This window comes from Uranotaenia lowii, chromosome 1 (genome assembly GCF_029784155.1).
Source record: "Uranotaenia lowii strain MFRU-FL chromosome 1, ASM2978415v1, whole genome shotgun sequence".
Lineage (NCBI taxonomy): Eukaryota > Metazoa > Arthropoda > Insecta > Diptera > Culicidae > Uranotaenia > Uranotaenia lowii.
In genome coordinates this window covers 179415674-179435149 of record NC_073691.1, presented here as the reverse complement: position 1 = coordinate 179435149, position 19476 = coordinate 179415674, and the positions used below count along the sequence as shown (strand labels likewise).

Here is a 19476-nt window from a genome sequence, read left to right as displayed (position 1 = left end):
ATGACAATAATGAAACAAAGACTACGGGCGAAAGTTTGGTGGCCAAAGCTGGATACAGATGTTGAACGTTATGTTAGAAACTGTAGAGGCTGCATGCTGGTTGCTGCTCCCTCTGCTCCAGAACCTATGACGCGCAGGGAATTACCATCGGGCCCATGGGAGCACGTAGCTATCGACTATCTTGGGCCTCTACCGTCAGGTCATTATCTCTTTGTCGTAGTCGACTATTTCAGTCGATACATTGAGATAGAAGTAATGACCAAAACAGATTCCAGTGAAACTATCAAACGATTAGATTCTATATTTGCGCGTTTTGGTCTGCCTTTGTCAATCACCGCAGATAACGGCCCACAATTTGCTAGCACAGAGTTTAAAGAATTTTGCGATACGAACAACATTAAGTTGATTAACACGACACCTTACTGGCCGCAACAAAATGGCGAGGTTGAGCGGCAGAATAGATCTATTCTCAAACGATTGATCATTAGTCAAACGTCGAATGGTGATTGGATGAATGAACTGAACAAATACTTAATGATGTATCGTTCGTCTCCACATTCTACTACTAAGAAGACTCCATCTGAAATGCTGATGGGTTACAATATACGTGATCGACTCCCAACCATTTTTCAACCCAAGGATGTTGACGAAGAAACGTCCGATAGGGACAAAAGCATGAAAGATAAGGGTAAGTTATACGCAGATAAACGTCGAAATGCCAAACCTATCTGTATCGCTGAGGGCGATAGTGTACTAATGAAAAAAATGACAAAGACAAATAAGCTAGCACCAAATTTCGATCCTCAACCTTTTAAAGTATTAAAAAGGAAAGGTGGAGATGTCATAATAGCATCAGAGGCAGGTGTGAAATACCGGAGACATGTGTCGCATTTGCAGAAAATTCCGAACGATAACGATACCGACTCACTAAACCCGGAAGCCGAGGCAGAACCACCAAAGCCTGGTAGGTCAGATGATCTTGGAAGCAGTTTACCACCCAGAAATGAGAACAGCCGCAACACGCCACATGAATCAGGAACCAAGCGAACCGTAAAGCAGCCAGCTTACATGAAGGACTACGTACAAGCTATTCGATTTGAATTTTGAATTGTAACTGAATGAAAAATGTATTCGATGGTACAATAATTAATTTCTGAAAAAAACATTAATATGAAAAGAAAGTGAATGTAGTATTGCAACCAATAAACCTTACACACCTTCTCTTATAGTATCCTTACATTGATTCGTCATACCTTAATTATAACATGCATTGCATTGAACAGACCTACAGATACACACTACAATAAAGCCGGAGTGAACAAGACTATATAGAATAAAGAGGCATTCGTGTACAAGCGGCTAACTGGACTGCACGTGTTTTATTCGAGTCTCCCCACCGACCTCCACGATACTACAGGCTCCACTTAGCAAAATTTTGCTGTTACGTTCGATTAGCAAAAAGGATTATTTTACTAATGTGATAGCAAAAAGCAAATTTTGCTTCTTATTAGTAATTAAAAAGGCAATTTTACTTGATATTAGTAAAACGAAGGTTTTCTAGCCGCTTTGTTTATAGACAGCAGCCGCCGCCAGTTGGGGGAAAAATAATAAACTGACGCGATAAGGTGCGGTTCTGAAAGCGCGATGCTGGTGGTCCTAGCGGTGGCAAAATGATAGCCAGATCAATTCCGGATGCGTACAGGTAAGGGCCGATCAAGTAGTGTACAGATTTTCCGATATTCGAATTGTAAAATTGTTTGTTTTTTTTTCAACCAGGTTTCAATTTCCGACAAGATTTACGGGTTTTTTACAACAGTTCGGAAGTGGACAACTGGAGTTTCAACGCACTGCATCAGGCGCAATCATCGATGCATGAATGACGATCGGTCGCTTGGGGTTTCATTAGCCGGAAGGTGCGTTTCCAGGATCCAAACATTTTATGAAAAGTGTTAGTGAAAGGTGTTTTGAAAAATATAAATAAATTCAAAGTGATGTTATCCGAGCATTCTTTTAAATAATCGAATATTCCCTCGAAATTTGCAGATAAAAACATAAAAAATTGAAATTTCAGATTCTGCGGGTTTTTTTTTACTGGTTTTTGCTAAAATTTTAGTAAAACATGCCGGCGGCTTATTTTTCTCTAATTTGCTAATATTTGAGCAGAAATAAATTGCTAAATTGATTGCTAAATTTCTAGCTGGTCAAATTTGAGCAAAATTTTGCTAAATTTCGGCCTCGAAAGTTTTGTGTGTAAGTTTTTATTCGACAGGTATATATTCCATGAAACTATATAAACTATAAACTATTTTTAAAGGTGGTGGATGCTTGGCACAGAGCTTTGCCTCAGAGTCAGTGTTAGAATGTTTAAAAAAATCGTGTTTCTGGAAATAAATAAATCTCTAATTGAAAAATGGTCAAAATAATTACTTTTATTGCTTATAATATGCACAGCCAGCATTCAAATTGAATTTTTAATTGAAATATAAATTTGATACTAAATACAGCCGGTTGTGTTGAAAGAAATAGCTGGTTTCCAGCCATCTGAATTGCTGATTTTCCAGCAATTTGAATTACTGGAAACCAGCATTAACGTTTATGTTTTTTACAGCAATTTAAATTGCTGGAAATTTTACTGGAAAGTCAGCGGGACAAACACCAGCAAAAGTTTTGTAATTGTAAAAATGTAGGGAAATTGAGGGTAAAACGGTTTCTAAGCTTGTGCGGCGTCTGAAACAATATCCAATCAATTTTCCGGACATGTTCACTAAAGGAAAGGAAAGTAGTATGTATATATTCATATATTTGGTTCATGTAGGAGGGAAGATATTGAATTTCTTCGCGGTTTAAATACTTTTTTCCCCATTGTGCAATGCTTTGTACGACGTCAACGAGAAAACTAAATTTCAAAGTATTTTAGTCCTATAACCATAGAGCAAGTTCACTGGTCTTGGGAAAAAGTGGTAGAAATTTCGACACTTATGGCACATTTTGAAAATTTTGCCATGCAAAAACATTTTCAAGATCTGTGGCCTTCTAGTTTTTTACAACACGTGTTGTATTTTCGCATGCTGTGATGCAAAAATAGCAATATTTCTATCACAGAAGGCTGAAATAGAAACAGTGTTGTAAAAATATACAACGCCCCAAGATCTTGAAAACATTTTTGCATGGTAAAATTTTCAAAATTTTAAAATTTCTACCACTTTTTCCCAACACCAGTGAACTTGCTCTTATAAACATACTTGTTGTTTTTTTCAATTTGTCGTATTCAATTTCATCACTTCAAGCAACCCATGAAAAATATTCGGTGAAATACGTCGAAAATAAAGGGTTTCAGCTGCTAGAGTTTGGAGGAACGACTTTTTTCGAAATTCGGCTTTTTGGTGTTAACTCAATTCGAAATGAAACAGAATAGAACAGCATTTTTTTCGCGTCTTCAACTCTTCTCTGGCGAAACCGTGCACCCCACATTTGGGATAATGATGTTGTCACTTTTGAATGCTTGGGAAGAATTTATTATCCGCCTTGCCAGGTAAATTTTTTGACGTTTCGGAGTTAGGACAAATGTATGGCCGTTTTCGAAAGCTTTCCAAAAGCTCCCTAACTAATCGAAACTTTTCTATGGAGGACATGGTGTCGCTAGTGTTTGCTTAATAACTCCCATCCGGGGTGTTTTCCTCGATTCCCAGGATAGGACCTGACAGCACAACCAGTTTCTAACATTCGCTTACCTTTGTTAGGTAGAGTGATCGTTCAGAAATGACGAGAAAGCTTGAAATGTAGATAATCGAAAATATTTTGAGTCTTTAGTTCTATCTCTGAGCTGTACATCTAGCGCGAAAGCGGAAGCTTATTGACTTTATAACGAAAAATATTCCTATTGTTGGAATTCAATCCCGATGGATCGATCTTTTAATAATTTGTTTGCGTAAACAAACAGCCGATGTTGGAATCACAATGACATCTGTTTGTAGCCCAATCATATTACTCGATTACAAGACATGTTTCACAGTAATTTGGGATAAAATGAGCATACGTCGTAAGAGCATGATTAAATAAAAGAAAGAGGAACCGAAAGGAATTTTCAATCCTGGCGACAGATTATTTCATAATTTATAAAAATCTCACTAAATTTCCATCACTAAATTTTTTAGATGTTGGTTGTTATATTAACTTGTGTCAGTCTTCTACTGACTTATTTATCACTGTACCCTCAAAAGACTCCTCTTAAAAAGGCACCATCCATGGAGAAGCATACACAGCAAAAAATAATTAATATCACACAACACTCAATTCTATAAACGATGTGAACATGCGCAATGTAAATAAAAATCCAACTGTAATTTACGTTTAAAACGATACAAATTAATTGGAATTCCTGGTCATGCTATTTCAAATGTTTTATGGCTGATTTTTATGTATCGCGATTCAAGTTCTTCGTGAAAAAACATAAATTCACATCCACAAGATGTAAATTTCTATCACAGGCACTGGAATCATTAGTAAACAAACGTGAGAAATTTTGTGAAGATTGTAAGTCGAGTTTCATGTCTTAACGATTAATTTTACAAAATACAGTTAAAGATACTTAAGAACTGAATAAAATGTTTAGAACAATGAATTCGAAGTAAGAAAATAGTGATTCGTTGAATGTGTTAGTTGTGATGTGATATTTGCAACGCAATGGTGCTGTACAGAATTACGGAAATTCTGAATTAGGAATAAACTGCTTCAAGCTAGCAAGGCAAGTTGATTTTAAAATCGAAGATATACTAATATTTACTTTGGTTCATCAAAAGCTCTTCATGATTTTTGAAATAAGATTTTCTTCGACGGTACTAGTCTTGCCTTCTAATAGGATATTATTGGATGTGGTAGTAGCAGGAAATTACAGTTACTGTACAGGTAGGATTGATACAAAATCAGTTGAATTGAACCATCAGGACTATTAAAAATATGGGATAAACTCTCTTGCATTTGATCATTTTTTTTCCACACCAAGGCAAGAACAGGGTTTTGAATTTCTGGGAAAACTATACATGTTTAATTAATGTTCGCTTCCGATATCAGAGGCTAGGCTGAATTAGTTCTCCGTAAATTGCTACTAATTTTTTTTCTATCCTGTAGTTGAAGTTGTTGTCTACCATTTTATCAAGAACATCAAACATCTCGTAATAAATAGTATTAATAGTTTATTCATTGTCTGTTTCTTTAAATTTTTCCACGATTATGTATAAACATGAACTATGCATCACCCATCGCAGTGCGAATTTTGTTGTCCTTGCCGATTGGAGTTTTCTCTAGTATTCCTACTGTCAAAACTGATGGTCAAGATCTCGGCCTGATTGAGTGCGTAGATTTGATACGATTGGCCATATCCATCACCTGAAATCGAAAATGTAAATTTCCTTTATCTGTTTGTAAAAGAAAGAAAGAAAGCTTACGCTGCCTACCTGAAGAACCTTTATGTAAACCATCGCTAAGTTCTCCATCCAATGCTCCTCCCAAGTAAGCACTGCAACTTGCGTCGACCTTTAGGAATGCTGCCTTGAAACGGAAATCATCAGGTTCTGTACTATTTCCAGTCGAAGCCTTGTATTTTGGGTGCATCGGGTACATCTCCATTATAATTTATGACCGTTCCTTCAGCTTTCCTGCCAGATCCCGAGGATCATTGAACTTTCACCCCTTTGCTTTCTTCTATTAGCACTATTAGACGATTTCAGTTCTCGGAATTGGCTGCTTCTTGTCCTTTCTTCAGTGGTCTTACCTGTACCAATTTTTTTAGATAGATCGTAGTTGACTTTTTAAAACAGTCGGGCACTGTTTGAAAGCCGTATTTCAAGTAATTCCACCTGAAACTTATTTTAAAAAAAACCGGCGAATAATTCAAACAATAAGGAGTTGTTCATTATTTTCACGTCTGTTTACATTTATATTAGGACGAGATGGGCAAATTTGCCCGCAGCCTTCAAAAGCAGAGGTGCCAGGTGTTCTGATAAAACAGGATTTGTCCTGATTTTTCGAGAGACCGTCCTGATATTTTTAATTGTCGTGATTTTTTATAAAATGTCTTAAATGTCATTGAATTTATCTTAAAATTGACAGGATACCAAACAAATCTGTAAGAGCAAGTTCACTCGTGTTGGGAAAAAGTGGTAGAGATTTTGACAGTTGTAGCACTTCTAGAAAACTTTACCATGTGAAAACGTTTTCAAGATCTTCATTCAAATTCGGCCTTCAATTTTTTTTACAACATGTGTTCTATTTCCCCATGCTGTGATTCAAAAATAGCTCGATTTCTATCACATACGGCTGAAATAGAAACAGAGCCGTAAAAAAAAACGCCCAAAGATGAAAACATCTTTGCATGGTAAAATTTTCAATATGTCAAAATTTCTACCACTTTTTCCTAAGATGAGTGAACTTGCTCTAATAATGTTGGATGATGATGATGTGATGATGCATAAATTGTTTATTTTTTGCCTCTTTTGCATAAATTGAGATGTCCACAGTACCATTATTTTGCCTTCATTCATGCAATTTGAGCAGAATTAGTGGTGTCCTGAAGCCTAATCCACACTAAAAGACGGTTCGGCTCGAGACGGTCTCAGCGTCTCCTAAGCTTGAAAAATTCGGATTTTTTGTTCATGGTGTCTTGATTTTAGTCGAAACCACCTGGCATCCCTAATCGAAAGCGCAAAGAAAAACCATCTCGCCTTCCACTCACCAGTATCGCAACATTCTATCAGGGCGTATAAATAATAATGAAATAAATTCTTACATTGTCAACCGCTTTTAAAAATTTCTATGAAAGCATATTTTAAATGAAATAGCTCTAGATGTCTACATTTATTAATCAAAAACAATTGATTGATATTCCAGACTGTATTAGAAATGTTCATTTGAGGCATAAAATAGATTTTATTGTTAAGCCCTGATAATTTGTTAAGGTAGGCATGAAAGCGAAGCTACAAGATAGGTCGTAAACATTAACAAAATTAAAAGTTTAGCTGTCGATGTAAAATTACTTAAATATAATTGGTTAAAATCGTGAATAATTTTTGAATATTTAGGATTCAATGGTCGAAAAATACGTACCCGTCTTAAATAAATTTACATCTCAATCTGGGGCGGTAGATACCAGCGAATAAACAGCCAATTACGAGAAAGGATCGGAAAATTCCAGGTGCCCAACAAGAATTTTTACGTGTGGGATCCAGCTGGGGATTGTCCAAAAATTAGAAACTTGAAGTATAGGTGAGTCAAAGGCTTTAGGCCTCGTTCGTTTTTTTTTTGCTCCGTGATTTTTATCTCCGCGGAAGCACATACCAGTCTGCGCTTTAGTCTTCGTTCAGGAACATCTCGGAACCAGTTAAACAAACAACTCTTCGTTTTGTAATTGTAATTGTGCTTTATTGATTTAACGTCAGCCCATCGATATAAAATCATAGTTAGGGTCAAGGAAATACAATTCGATAGTAACAAGTGAATTAATTAGTTCTAGTCTGTACTATTCTATTACTCTCTAACAAATTATTCTAAAGAGAAAGCTGACTTAAATGAAGAGATAGTGTTTTTCTGTCTGATAGGTAGTGCTAAAGAATTCCATTGAGACGCTCCGTAAACTAGAGCGCTTTTTCCGCTGCTGTGAGTATGCTGGGGGACAACTAATGTCCTAGTTCGATCCATCTGACCGCGCTGTATGTGCTGAAGTAGATAATCCGGAACGTTGTTGTTGTAGGCCTTGAACATGAAGCATCCGATGCGTAAGGAGTAGTTAGCTGGAAGGTCACAACCAGTAATTGTCCTTCTTAGAGCTCCAGTACTTTCTCTGTGCCTCAGGTTGTGAACGAATCTGATGACGGATTTGAAGGCACGATGCAGTTTTTCTTTCAAAGCCTGGCTGAGTCCAGGGTAGTACACAATATCACAATACATGAAAAAGGGCATGATTATTGACTGTGCAAGCTTTTTCCGCGTAGGCAGGGAGAGAACGCTTTAATTAAACAAGATAATTTTACGAGTTCAGTGTCTTTCTGTCATTAAAGAACCTATGAAAAAGATTCTAATATTGTGAAAACAACCAACAACCTTTTTTGTAAGGAATTTAAGACAAAATAAAAGTTACTTTAAGATGTCTCTAGGTATATGTGTTTATTCTTGATTGAACGCAACATTTTTTTTTTTCTAATCGAATTTATTTCATTTTTCACAGGTAAATATACAAACATACGAAAGATAACTTACTAAATAACTGAAATGGCAAACAGTGAAGTGCTTAAAAAGAGACACGGAAGCTAATTGACCGATGGCTTGGCTGGCAATTGATGATCATTGCCTTTTCCAGTTTTATTTATTATTGTAAGTTTATAATTATATATTAGGAAATGTGAAAATGTTTATGTACAACAAAATTAGAATAAATTTAGCTATACACCCTCAACGTTTCATTGTTACTTCAATGGTTGCCTGGGAAATTTCTTCAAAATTAAATATCAATAAACAAAACAACACCAAAACCCAATCGTACAATTTGAATTTCAGGAATTCAAATTTACAATGCTTTTTGAAGTCTTGTGTACACTTTGCGATGCAATACCAGAAATTTCTGAAGTCCTACGAGCAGCGATCCGAAATTGCGAATCCTTTATGAATAGTTTAAATTTACATCGCCTAATATGTTATATTAAATTAGCATTATGCATCAACAGATGTAAATTCACAACTAGGAAACATTTGCATCGCTTGTGATTTTACAAGCTACGATGTAAATTACAATCAAGACATAAATTTATGTTTAAAGCGATGGTCCAATAATTTGCATCGCTTTGAATGTAAAATTAAATGATTCATTTTTTTCTGTGTATATCTTCCTATTTTGCATGTGGCGAATGATACTAAACAATTCTGAGTAGCGTATCACACGTGTCATATCCTATCATATTTATCCATCGAAGAGAACGGGTGGACCATGGGAACAGTGTCTTGACTTCGGAACAACTTTATAAAAACCCTTTATAGCCCCCATTTGCTGTATGTAAACAAAAAAAAACACACAAACATGTATTTCAAAGTTCTCTTCGAAAAGTTAACAAATGACGTCCTTTCGAGATGCTGCTTTTCCACTGCTTTGGAACGGGAAGGAGCTATTCTTTCCACAAGTTATCCTTTCTTTGGTTCTATTTTGTTTCTCCATTTCTGTAGAACGAAACTGAGCCAAGGAAGCTGACTGGCGGCAAAGTGCAACAGATGCTGATGAAATATATGATAGTGACTCTAGAACAAGACCACAAGCCGATCATTCGGAAGGGCAAAGTCAAAAGCCACTGGCCGGCAGACTGCATCTGAAGCTACTGCATCCTGGTTGTTGTGGTAAATGTTTTTCATGGATCGAAATCGGAAAAATGTTTAACTACACTGCTTGTGCTTAAAGGAAAAAGAAAAATAAGTTCACTTTCAGGCTTTCCCGCTTGAACTGAGAGATAAATAGTCTTTTTGAATGGACTTATTTACCGACACATAAAAGTTCTTCTAAGCTTTTAGTTGAAAATTATCGTGGAGTGGCGATATTTTCTGCCATACCAAAGCTTTTTGAGAGCATCGTTTACGACCAAATGTATTCTTGGTTGGAGAGGAAAATGTCGGACATTCAACATGGCTTTCTGAGACGGCGGTCGACCGTGACAAATCTCTGCGAATTTGTATCGCGAACTTCACAGTGGATGATGCGAGGACTTCAAGTCAGTACCCTATACACGGACATGTCGAAAGCATTTGATGTGATCGATCGAAATCAACGCTCTTCTTTCCGTACTTTGCAAGAATCGAATTGCTGGTAACTGTCTTAAACGGATACGTTCTTATCGAATTGAAAGAATTCAGTACGTGAGGCTGGGAAATGTCAGATCTGGTGTATACTCGGTTAACAGTGGTGTACCACAAGGGAGTCACTTGAGGCCCATTCTTTTCATCACTGTTATGAACGAGTTTCCAGAAGTTCTGCACGAGGTGTTCGTGATGATAAACGCAGATGATCTGAAAATATTCCTTCGATTCGAAAATATTGTTCGATTCTGCAAAACGCATTGTACCGATTTTCTGATTGTCATTTCATTTTCTCGGAAAACATCGAATATAATCTACGAGTATGGCCTCGAAGACAGCTTGACCATTACCAGGAAGACGTTGGTAAAAGAACTTGGAGTGGAGATATTCAGAGACCTGAATTTCTCGAAGCACATAGAGCAAGTGGTAGCCAAAGCAAATTAAATATTTGGAATGGTTAGCAGAATTTGTAATGAATTGAACGATCCGTGTACTATCGTCTCAATTTATATTGGGTTAGTACGCACTTCAATTGAGTACGGGAGCATTGTTTGGCAACCTAGCTACAACCACTTACAACGCTCAAAAAAAATTCAAATCAATTTTCGCATAGCGCACGCCAACTGTTTTGAGATTGATTATTTTATGGTTGTGTTTGAGTTGGTAAGTATAGAAATAGAGTATTTTTTATGTTTCAAATTAAAACATTTTTAAACATTATCTTAAATTTAAGTATACACGAAGACGGAATACTTGGAAACTGGAGGAATACCATGGAATATCCAGGAACTACAAACCAAAAACATATATTAAACTCAAAGTTAGTCAGTTATATTTAGTAGAAAATCTAAAAAAAATAGTTTGTAAAAAGTCTTTGCCTCAAAATGATCCTGAATCAAGAGCCTTTAATGTTTATATATATTTTTGTCAATGAAGGGAAAAAAATTGAGCATAATGCCTTTCCTTCTACTCTCTCAAACAATCAGTTTCCGGAGAAGATTTCCGATGATGTTAAAAAAAACTCAAGTGCCGTGAATATAAAAGTATGTACATATCATAAAAATCAATAAATCCTCGCTAAATTTAAAAACATTTAGGTAATTAGGTTTTTTATCGTGACCACCTACTTTTTCTCATGCATTTAATTTTTTTTATCCGTGATTCAAACAGTTCCACCCAAATCCATCATTATGTTTTTGAAAACATTTTCTGCAGATGTGTCAAGCTTTTAAAACACGATAACATAATTTATCAACTTCAACATTGATGCTCTCTAATTAATGAGTTTTCATATAAGCATAGTGCGCCCCTCGCAAAAGAAAAAAAAACTTTTTCCCGCATCTTCGCAGAATTCTTCATCAGCTGCCCCACAAAATTTTCCAGGATTGCGTTAATAATTATTTCATTCCACCCCAGCATCCGGCGGATGGTCATCAATTGATAAAATTTTCCAGCATCCTTGCCCCAAACCTGAGCCACCACCAGCCTCAAGCCAGAGCAAAGCAGAAGGTGTAATTAAATGGAACGGAAACTAATAAAAACTGGCCACTTGAGTTCGATTCGATGCAGCCGAGAAGGGGATGAGCTAAACTTTTTCAATTTACACACTGGGGTTTTGTGGCGTTCCATTATCCAGTTTCCTCCTGGACCATCTCTCGACGGTGGCGGTGGCTCCCTGGCGCTTGAGCGGATCAACCCGAGCCCCCGGGCTCGGAGGAGAAAAAAAGTAGTGAAGGACAGAAAAGGAAAGAGTTGCATTGCGAAACTTTTTGCTTGCCCGGAGAATAATGAGGCTCGTGTTGAAAGAATTCCGGACAGTGTGGGTGGGATTATGGTTGTTTACTTTAAAATAGCAATACTTATTTTAGGACACCTATCGGAAAAAAGCATAATGAAAAAAAAAACCCAAAAGCGACCAAAATATTTATGATTTTATGTTGGATGCAGTATTCCAAGATTTTTTTCATAGAAAAACTAATACATTAAGACAAGAGACGTGAGACTTGGGACGTTAGTTGTGAGACGTGGCACGTGAGACGTGAGATGGGAGACGTGAGGAGGAGAGCCTCGAATCGTGAGACGTGAAACGTAAGACAAGAGACGTGAAACGTGAAACGTGAGACGTGAGACGTGAGTCGTGAGATTTGGAACGTTAGTTGTGAGACGTGGCACGTGAGACGTGAGATGGGAGACGTGAGGGGGAGAGCCTCGAATCGTGAGACGTGAAACGTAAGACAAGAGACGTGAAACGTGAAACGTGAGACGTGAGACGTGAGACGTGAGACGTGAGACGTGAGACGTGAGACGTGAGACGTGAGATGTGAGACGTGGGACGTGAAGCGTGAGACGTGAGTCGTGAGTCGAGAGACGTGAGTCGTGAGACGTGAGTTGAGAGATGCGAGACGAGAGTCGAGAGATGTGAAACGTGAGTCGTGAGACGTGGGATGTGAGTCGAGAGATGTGAGTCGAGAGATGTGAGACGTGAGACGTGAGACGTGAAACATAAGACGTGAGACGTAAGTCGTAAAACGTAAGACGTAAGACGTAAGACGTAAGACGTAAGACGTAAGGCGTAAAACGTAAAACGTAAGACGTAAGACGTAAGACGTAAGACGTAAGACGTAAGACGTAAGACGTAAGACGTAAGACGTAAGACGTAAGACGTAAGACGTAAGACGTAAGACGTAAGACGTAAGACGTAAGACGTAAGACGTAAGACGTGTGACGTGAGATGTGAGACGTGAGATGGAAGACGTGAGACAAAAGACGTGAGACGTGAAACGTGAGACGTAAGACATAAGACGTAAGACGTAAGACGTGTGACGTGAGACGTGAGACGTGAGACGTGAGATGGGAGACGTGAGACGAAAGACGTGAAACGTGAAACGTGAGACGTGAGACGTGAGACGTGAGACGTGAGACGTGAGACGTGAGACGTGAGACGTGAGACGTGAGACGTGAGACGTGAGACGTGAGACGTGAGACGTGAGACGTGAGACGTGAGACGTGAGACGTGAGACGTGAGACGTGAGACGTGAGACGTGAGACGTAAGACGTGAGACGTGAGACGTGAGACGTGAGACGTGAGACGTGAGACGTGAGACGTGAGACGTGAGACGTGAGACGTGAGACGTGAGACGTGAGACGTGAGACGTGAGACGTGAGACGTGAGACGTGAGACGTGAGACGTGAGACGTGAGTCGTGAGACGTGAGACGTGAGACGTGAGACGTGAGACGTGAGACGAGAGACGTGAGACGAGAGAAGTGAGACGTGAGACGTGAGACGTGAGACGTGAGACGTGAGACGTGAGACGTGAGACGTGAGACGTGAGACGTGAGACGTGAGACGTGAGACGTGAGACGTGAGACGTGAGACGTGAGACGTGAGACGTGAGAAGTGAGACGTGAGACGTGAGACGTGAGACGTGAGATGGGAGACGTGAGACGTGAGATGGGAGACGTGAGACGTAAGACGTGAGACGTGAGATGGGAGACGAGAGATGGGAGACGTGAGACGTTAGACGTAAGACGTAAGACGAAAGGCGTGAGACGTGAAACGTGAGACGTGAAACGTGAGACGTGAGACGTGAGACGGGAGACGTGAGATGGGAGACGTGAGACGGGAGACGTGAGACGAAAGACGTGAGACGTGAGACGTGAGACGTGAGACGTGAGGCGTGTGACGTGAGACGTGAGACGTGAGACGTGAGTCGTGAGTCGTGAGTCGAGAGACGTGAGTCGAGAGACGTGAGTCGAGAGACGTGAGTCGAGAGACGTGAGTCGTGAGACGTGAGTCGTGAGACGTGAGACGTGAGACGTGAGACGTAAGACGTGAGACGTAAGACGTGAGAAAAGAGACGTGGAAATGTGAGAAGTGAAATGTGAATCGTGAGATGTGAGACGTGAAACGTTATCGCTTTTATGTGAATGTGTTAGAAATTGCTTTCGGTTAATTTTTTTTGCAGTTTTAGATGCAAACTGAATCAAATGAACTTCCCAAAACAATCCTCAACTTAAAAAGGCAAAAAAAAATCCAGAGCAAACCGCACACCGCCGTCAATTCGTCTAATCCTGGCTACAATCGATGCTAATCTGACAAATCACTTGATTGCACAAAATTATAGCAGCCAATAAAAGCTGAAAGCAAGCATCGTCAAGCAACGAGCAGCACCCGCACCTGCCTCTGATTTCTGATAGATACCGAACCCACGCGCTTCGACGTAAAATTATCTGAAAGACCGAAAATAATTTACGACGCTCATATCGTAGGAAGGTACCTTGGCAAATACAGTCGAATCCGTGAGTGCGCTGCTGCAGAAATTGAACCCGAAGGTACGTATCCAAAGGAAGAAAAAAAGAAGCACGACAGGGAATTCGCTTTTCGGTAGCGAAACTCGCAATGCAATGTGCCACCAAACTCAGCTCAGCTACACACCGTGTTCGAGGTAGTAAAATAAGGTGCTAGTAGTAGCTATCGCTTATATGGCCTGAAACAAGCCCGATTTCCTCCTACGCGCTCTTCCCACCTGTCTTCCAGGCAGTGAAGAAAGGGGAAGGAGTGTGGCCGGATTCGAATCTATAGCAGGGTAACACACAAGTTGGCACCTTTAAAAGCATTCCTTGTTGTGATGTGTGACACGATAGGGTTGGCAGATTGCAAAATTAGCATTTCAATAAATTGTGGAGTCATAGAACTAAAAAAAATTAGAAAACCTATCTTATGCATAAATGACATCTAGGAAAATCTCAAGATTCCTTGAGAAAATTAATCTAAGCACTGTCATGTCTACCCAATTATGAACAACTAGGTTCAATCATGGAAACCCTGAAAAGGTTTCAAAACAACAGTCAGAGCTACCGGTGTGTGGCTATGCCAGGCTTCGACTTAGCCGACTGAATCCGGTCGTGAAAGGGAAATAAAACCAGATCATGTTTTCGGAAATTGCTCAATTTTTACGTTGGGCTGCTGCCAGAGAAGAGTTTTTTTTTCCCTACCGTTGTTATTGTTATTATATTTCTTGAACAAGGGGAATGAAGATTATGGAAGATGATGATGATGATGTGGAATCGTGGGTTCAGCACGCATTGTCGTTCTGTCCCTTCTTGGCATATGCCAATTCCGTTGCAATCAAATAACTATGGAAGTCCCCGTCGGCTTTCAGGCACCCACAATTTGACTCACCGACAAGATACCGGGACAGAAAACATATAAAAAATGACACATATCTGGCGAATGCAACCGTTTAGGGCGCCCATAAAGAAAAAGTTCGTGAATTCCGACCCAATGTTTGCCGCTAGATTTAGCACTTTATCATCGGAATTTATCTCCTCGTGTGCATTGCAACAAGCTGCTGCTGCTGGAGCTTTTGATGTTGCTTTTGCCCCCGCACATGGAATGACATCTGTAAGACAGTAATTCACTGTGACGTAAGAGTTGCGTTTACCCCTGTCAATGACTCACGATATGACCCGAAAATTGGAGCTTTCACAGCGGATTTCAGCTTCAAGCTAGAACAATCAAGCACTTTCAAAACCGCATTTGACAGAATTCACAATTATCGAAAATTTAGAAGATGTAGATCTATCAAAATTGTTCACAAATTTTGTCGAATAGTCAAAATTGTCAAAATTGTCAAAATTGTCAAAATTGTCAAAATTGTCAAAATTGTCAAAATTGTTAAAATTGTTAAAATTGTCAAAATTGTCAAAATTGTCAAAATTGTCAAAATTGTCAAAATTGTCAAAATTGTCAAAATTGTCAAAATTGTCAAAATTGTCAAAATTGTCAAAATTGTCAAAATTGTAAAAATTGTAAAAATTGTCAAAATTGTCAAAATTGTCAAAATTGTCAAAATTGTCAAAATTGTCAAAATTGTCAAAATTGTCAAAATTGTCAAAATTGTCAAAATTGTCAAAATTGTCAAAATTGTCAAAATTGTCAAAATTGTCAAAATTGTCAAAATTGTCAGAATTGTCAAAATTGTCAAAATTTTCAAAATTGTCAAAATTGTCAAAATTGTCAAAATTGTCAAAATTGTCGAAATTGTCAAAATTGTCAAAATTGTCAAAATTGTCAAAATTGTCAAAATTGTCAAAATTGTCAAAATTGTCAAAATTGTCAAAATTGTCAAAATTGTCAAAATTGTCAAAATTGTCAAAATTGTCAAAATTGTCAAAATTGTCAAAATTGTCAAAATTGTCAAAATTGTCAAAATTGTCAAAATTGTCAAAATTGTCAAAATTGTCAAAATTGTCAAAATTGTCAAAATTGTCAAAATTGTCAAAATTGTCAAAATGGTCAAAATGGTCAAAATTGTCAAAATGGTCAAAATTGTCAAAATTGTCAAAATTGTCAAAATTGTCAAAATTGTCAAAATTGTCAATACTGTCAAAATTGTCAAAATTGTCAAAATTGTCAAAATTGTCAAAATTGTCAAAATTGTCAAAATTGTCAAAATTGTCAAAATTGTCAAAATTGTCAAAATTGTCAAAATTGTCAAAATTGTCAAAATTGTCAAAATTGTCAAAATTGTCAAAATTGTCAAAATTGTCAAAATTGTCAAAATTGTCAAAATTGTCAAAATTGTCAAAATTGTCAAAATTGTCAAAATTGTCAAAATTGTCAAAATTGTCAAAATTGTCAAAATTGTCAAAATTGTCAAAATTGTCAAAATTGTCAAAATTGTCAAAATTGTCAAAATTGTCAAAATTGTCAAAATTGTCAAAATTGTCAAAATTGTCAAAATTGTCAAAATTGTCAAAATTGTCAAAATTGTCAAAATTGTCAAAATTGTCAAAATTGTCAAAATTGTCAAAATTGTCAAAATTGTCAAAATTGTCAAAATTGTCAAAATTGTCAAAATTGTCAAAATTGTCAAAATTGTCAAAATTGTCAAAATTGTCAAAATTGTCAAAATTGTCAAAATTGTCAAAATTGTCAAAATTGTCAAAATTGTCAAAATTGTCAAAATTGTCAAAATTGTAAAATTGTCAAAATTGTCAAAATTGTCAAAATTGTCAAAATTGTCAAAATTGTCAAAATTGTCAAAATTGTCAAAATTGTCAAAATTGTCAAAATTGTCAAAATTGTCAAAATTGTCAAAATTGTCAAAATTGTCAAAATTGTCAAAATTGTCAAAATTGTCAAAATTGTCAAAATTGTCAAAATTGTCAAAATTGTCAAAATTGTCAAAATTGTCAAAATTGTCAAAATTGTCAAAATTGTCAAAATTGTCAAAATTGTCAAAATTGTCAAAATTGTCAAAATTGTCAAAATTGTCAAAATTGTCAAAATTGTCAAAATTGTCAAAATTGTCAAAATTGTCAAAATTGTCAAAATTGTCAAAATTGTCAAAATTGTCAAAATTGTCAAAATTGTCAAAATTGTCAATATTGTCAATATTGTCAAAATTGTCAAAATTGTCAAAATTGTCAAAATTGTCAAAATTGTCAAAATTGTCAAAATTGTCAAAATTGTCAAAATTGTCAAAATTGTCAAAATTGTCAAAATTGTCAAAATTGTCAAAATTGTCAAAATTGTCAAAATTGTCAAAATTGTCAAAATTGTCAAATTGTCAAAATTGTCAAAATTGTCAAAATTGTCAAAATTGTCAAAATTGTCAAAATTGTCAAAATTGTCAAAATTGTCAAAATTGTCAAAATTGTCAAAATTGTCAAAATTGTCAAATTGTCAAATTGTCAAATTGTCAAATTGTCAAATTGTCAAATTGTCAAATTGTCAAATTGTCAAATTGTCAAATGGTCAAATTGTCAAATTGTCAAATTGTCAAATTGTCAAATTGTCAAATTGTCAAATTGTCAAATTGTCAAATTGTCAAATTGTCAAATTGTCAAATTGTCAAATTGTCAAATTATCAAATTATCAAATTGTCAAATTGTCAAATTGTCAAATTGTCAAATTGTCAAATTGTCAAATTGTCAAATTGTCAAATTGTCAAATTGTCAAATTGTCAAATTGTCAAATTGTCAAATTGTCAAATTGTCAAATTTTCAAATTGTCAAATTGTCAAATTGTCAAATTGTCAAATTGTCAAATTGTCAAATTGTCAAATTGTCAAATTGTCAAATTGTCAAATTGTCAAATTGTCAAATTGTCAAATTGTCAAATTGTCAAATTGTCAAATTGTCAAATTGTCAAATTGTCAAATTGTCAAATTGTTAAATTGTTAAATTGTCAAATTGTCAAATTGTCAAATTGTCAAATTGTCAAATTGTCAAATTGTCAAATTTTCAAATTGTCAAATTGTCAAATTGTCAAATTGTCAAATTGTCAAATTGTCAAATTGTCAAATTGTCAAATTGTCAAATTGTCAAATTGTCAAATTGTCAAATTGTCAAATTGTCAAATTGTCAAATTGTCAAATTGTCAAATTGTCAAATTGTCAAATTGTCAAATTGTCAAATTGTCAAATTGTCAAATTGTCAAATTGTCAAATTGTCAAATTGTCAAATTGTCAAATTGTCAAATTGTCAAATTGTCAAATTGTCAAATTGTCAAATTGTCAAATTGTCAAATTGTCAAATTGTCAAATTGTCAAATTGTCAAATTGTCAAATTGTCAAATTGTCAAATTGTCAAATTGTCAAATTGTCAAATTGTCAAATTGTCAAATTGTCAAATTGTCAAATTGTCAAATTGTCAAATTGTCAAATTGTCAAATTGTCAAATTGTCAAATTGTCAAATTGTCAAATTGTCAAATTGTCAAATTGTCAAATTGTCAAATTGTCAAATTGTCAAATTGTCAAATTGTCAAATTGTCAAATTGTCAAATTGTCAAATTGTCAAATTGTCAAATTGTCAAATTGTCAAATTGTCAAATTGTCAAATTGTCAAATTGTCAAATTGTCAAATTGTCAAATTGTCAAATTGTCAAATTGTCAAATTGTCAAATTGTCAAATTGTCAAATTGTCAAATTGTCAAATTGTTAAATTGTTAAATTGTCAAATTGTCAAATTGTCAAATTGTCAAATTGTCAAATTGTCAAATTGTCAAATTTTCAAATTGTCAAATTGTCAAATTGTCAAATTGTCAAATTGTCAAATTGTCAAATTGTCAAATTGTCAAATTATCAAATTATCAAATTGTCAAATTGTCAAATTGTCAAATTGTCAAATTGTCAAATTGTCAAATTGTCAAATTGTCAAATTGTCAAATTGTCAAATTGTCAAATTGTCAAATTGTCAAATTGTCAAATTGTCAAATTGTCAAATTGTCAAATTGTCAAATTGTCAAATTGTCAAATTGTCAAATTGTCAAATTGTCAAATTGTCAAATTGTCAAATTGTCAAATTGTCAAATTGTCAAATTGTCAAATTGTCAAATTGTCAAATTGTCAAATTGTCAAATTGTCAAATTGTCAAATTGTCAAATTGTCAAATTGTCAAATTGTCAAATTGTCAAATTGTCAAATTGTCAAATTGTCAAATTGTCAAATTGTCAAATTGTCAAATTGTCAAATTGTCAAATTGTCAAATTGTCAAATTGTCAAATTGTCAAATTGTCAAATTGTCAAATTGTCAAATTGTCAAATTGTCAAATTGTCAAATTGTCAAATTGTCAAATTATCAAATTTTCAAATTGTCAAATTGTCAAAGTGTCAAATTATCAAATTGTCAAATTGTCAAA

The 19476-nt window shown here is 35.8% G+C and overlaps 2 protein-coding genes across 2 annotated transcripts; one reads left to right on the top strand and one right to left on the bottom strand.

Moving 5' to 3' along the window:
* The first annotated feature begins 9 nt into the window (after window positions 1-9).
* On the top strand, window positions 10-1107 carry LOC129738185 (uncharacterized protein K02A2.6-like). Its single transcript, XM_055729376.1, has one exon. The coding sequence runs from the start codon at window positions 10-12 to the stop codon at window positions 1105-1107; it is 1098 nt and encodes a 365-aa protein (XP_055585351.1).
* Window positions 1108-5228: 4121 nt separating this feature from the next.
* LOC129738696 (uncharacterized) lies at window positions 5229-5923 on the bottom strand. Its single transcript, XM_055729956.1, has 2 exons — window positions 5454-5923; window positions 5229-5385 (listed from the first exon to the last, which is right to left on the bottom strand). The coding sequence occupies exons 1-2, from the start codon at window positions 5623-5625 to the stop codon at window positions 5252-5254; spliced, it is 306 nt and encodes a 101-aa protein (XP_055585931.1). The 5' UTR covers window positions 5626-5923; the 3' UTR covers window positions 5229-5251.
* Between the last annotated feature and the right edge of the window lie 13553 nt (window positions 5924-19476).

Coding starts and splice junctions, on each gene's coding strand:
- LOC129738185 (XM_055729376.1), top strand. CDS start 10: ATGAAACAAAGACTACGGGCGAAAGTTTGGTGGCCAAAGCTGGATACA.
- LOC129738696 (XM_055729956.1), bottom strand. CDS start 5,625: ATGGAGATGTACCCGATGCACCCAAAATACAAGGCTTCGACTGGAAAT. Junction 5,386..5,453: donor TTTACATAAAGGTTCTTCAG/GTAGGCAGCGTA, acceptor TTTCGATTTCAG/GTGATGGATATGGCCAATCG.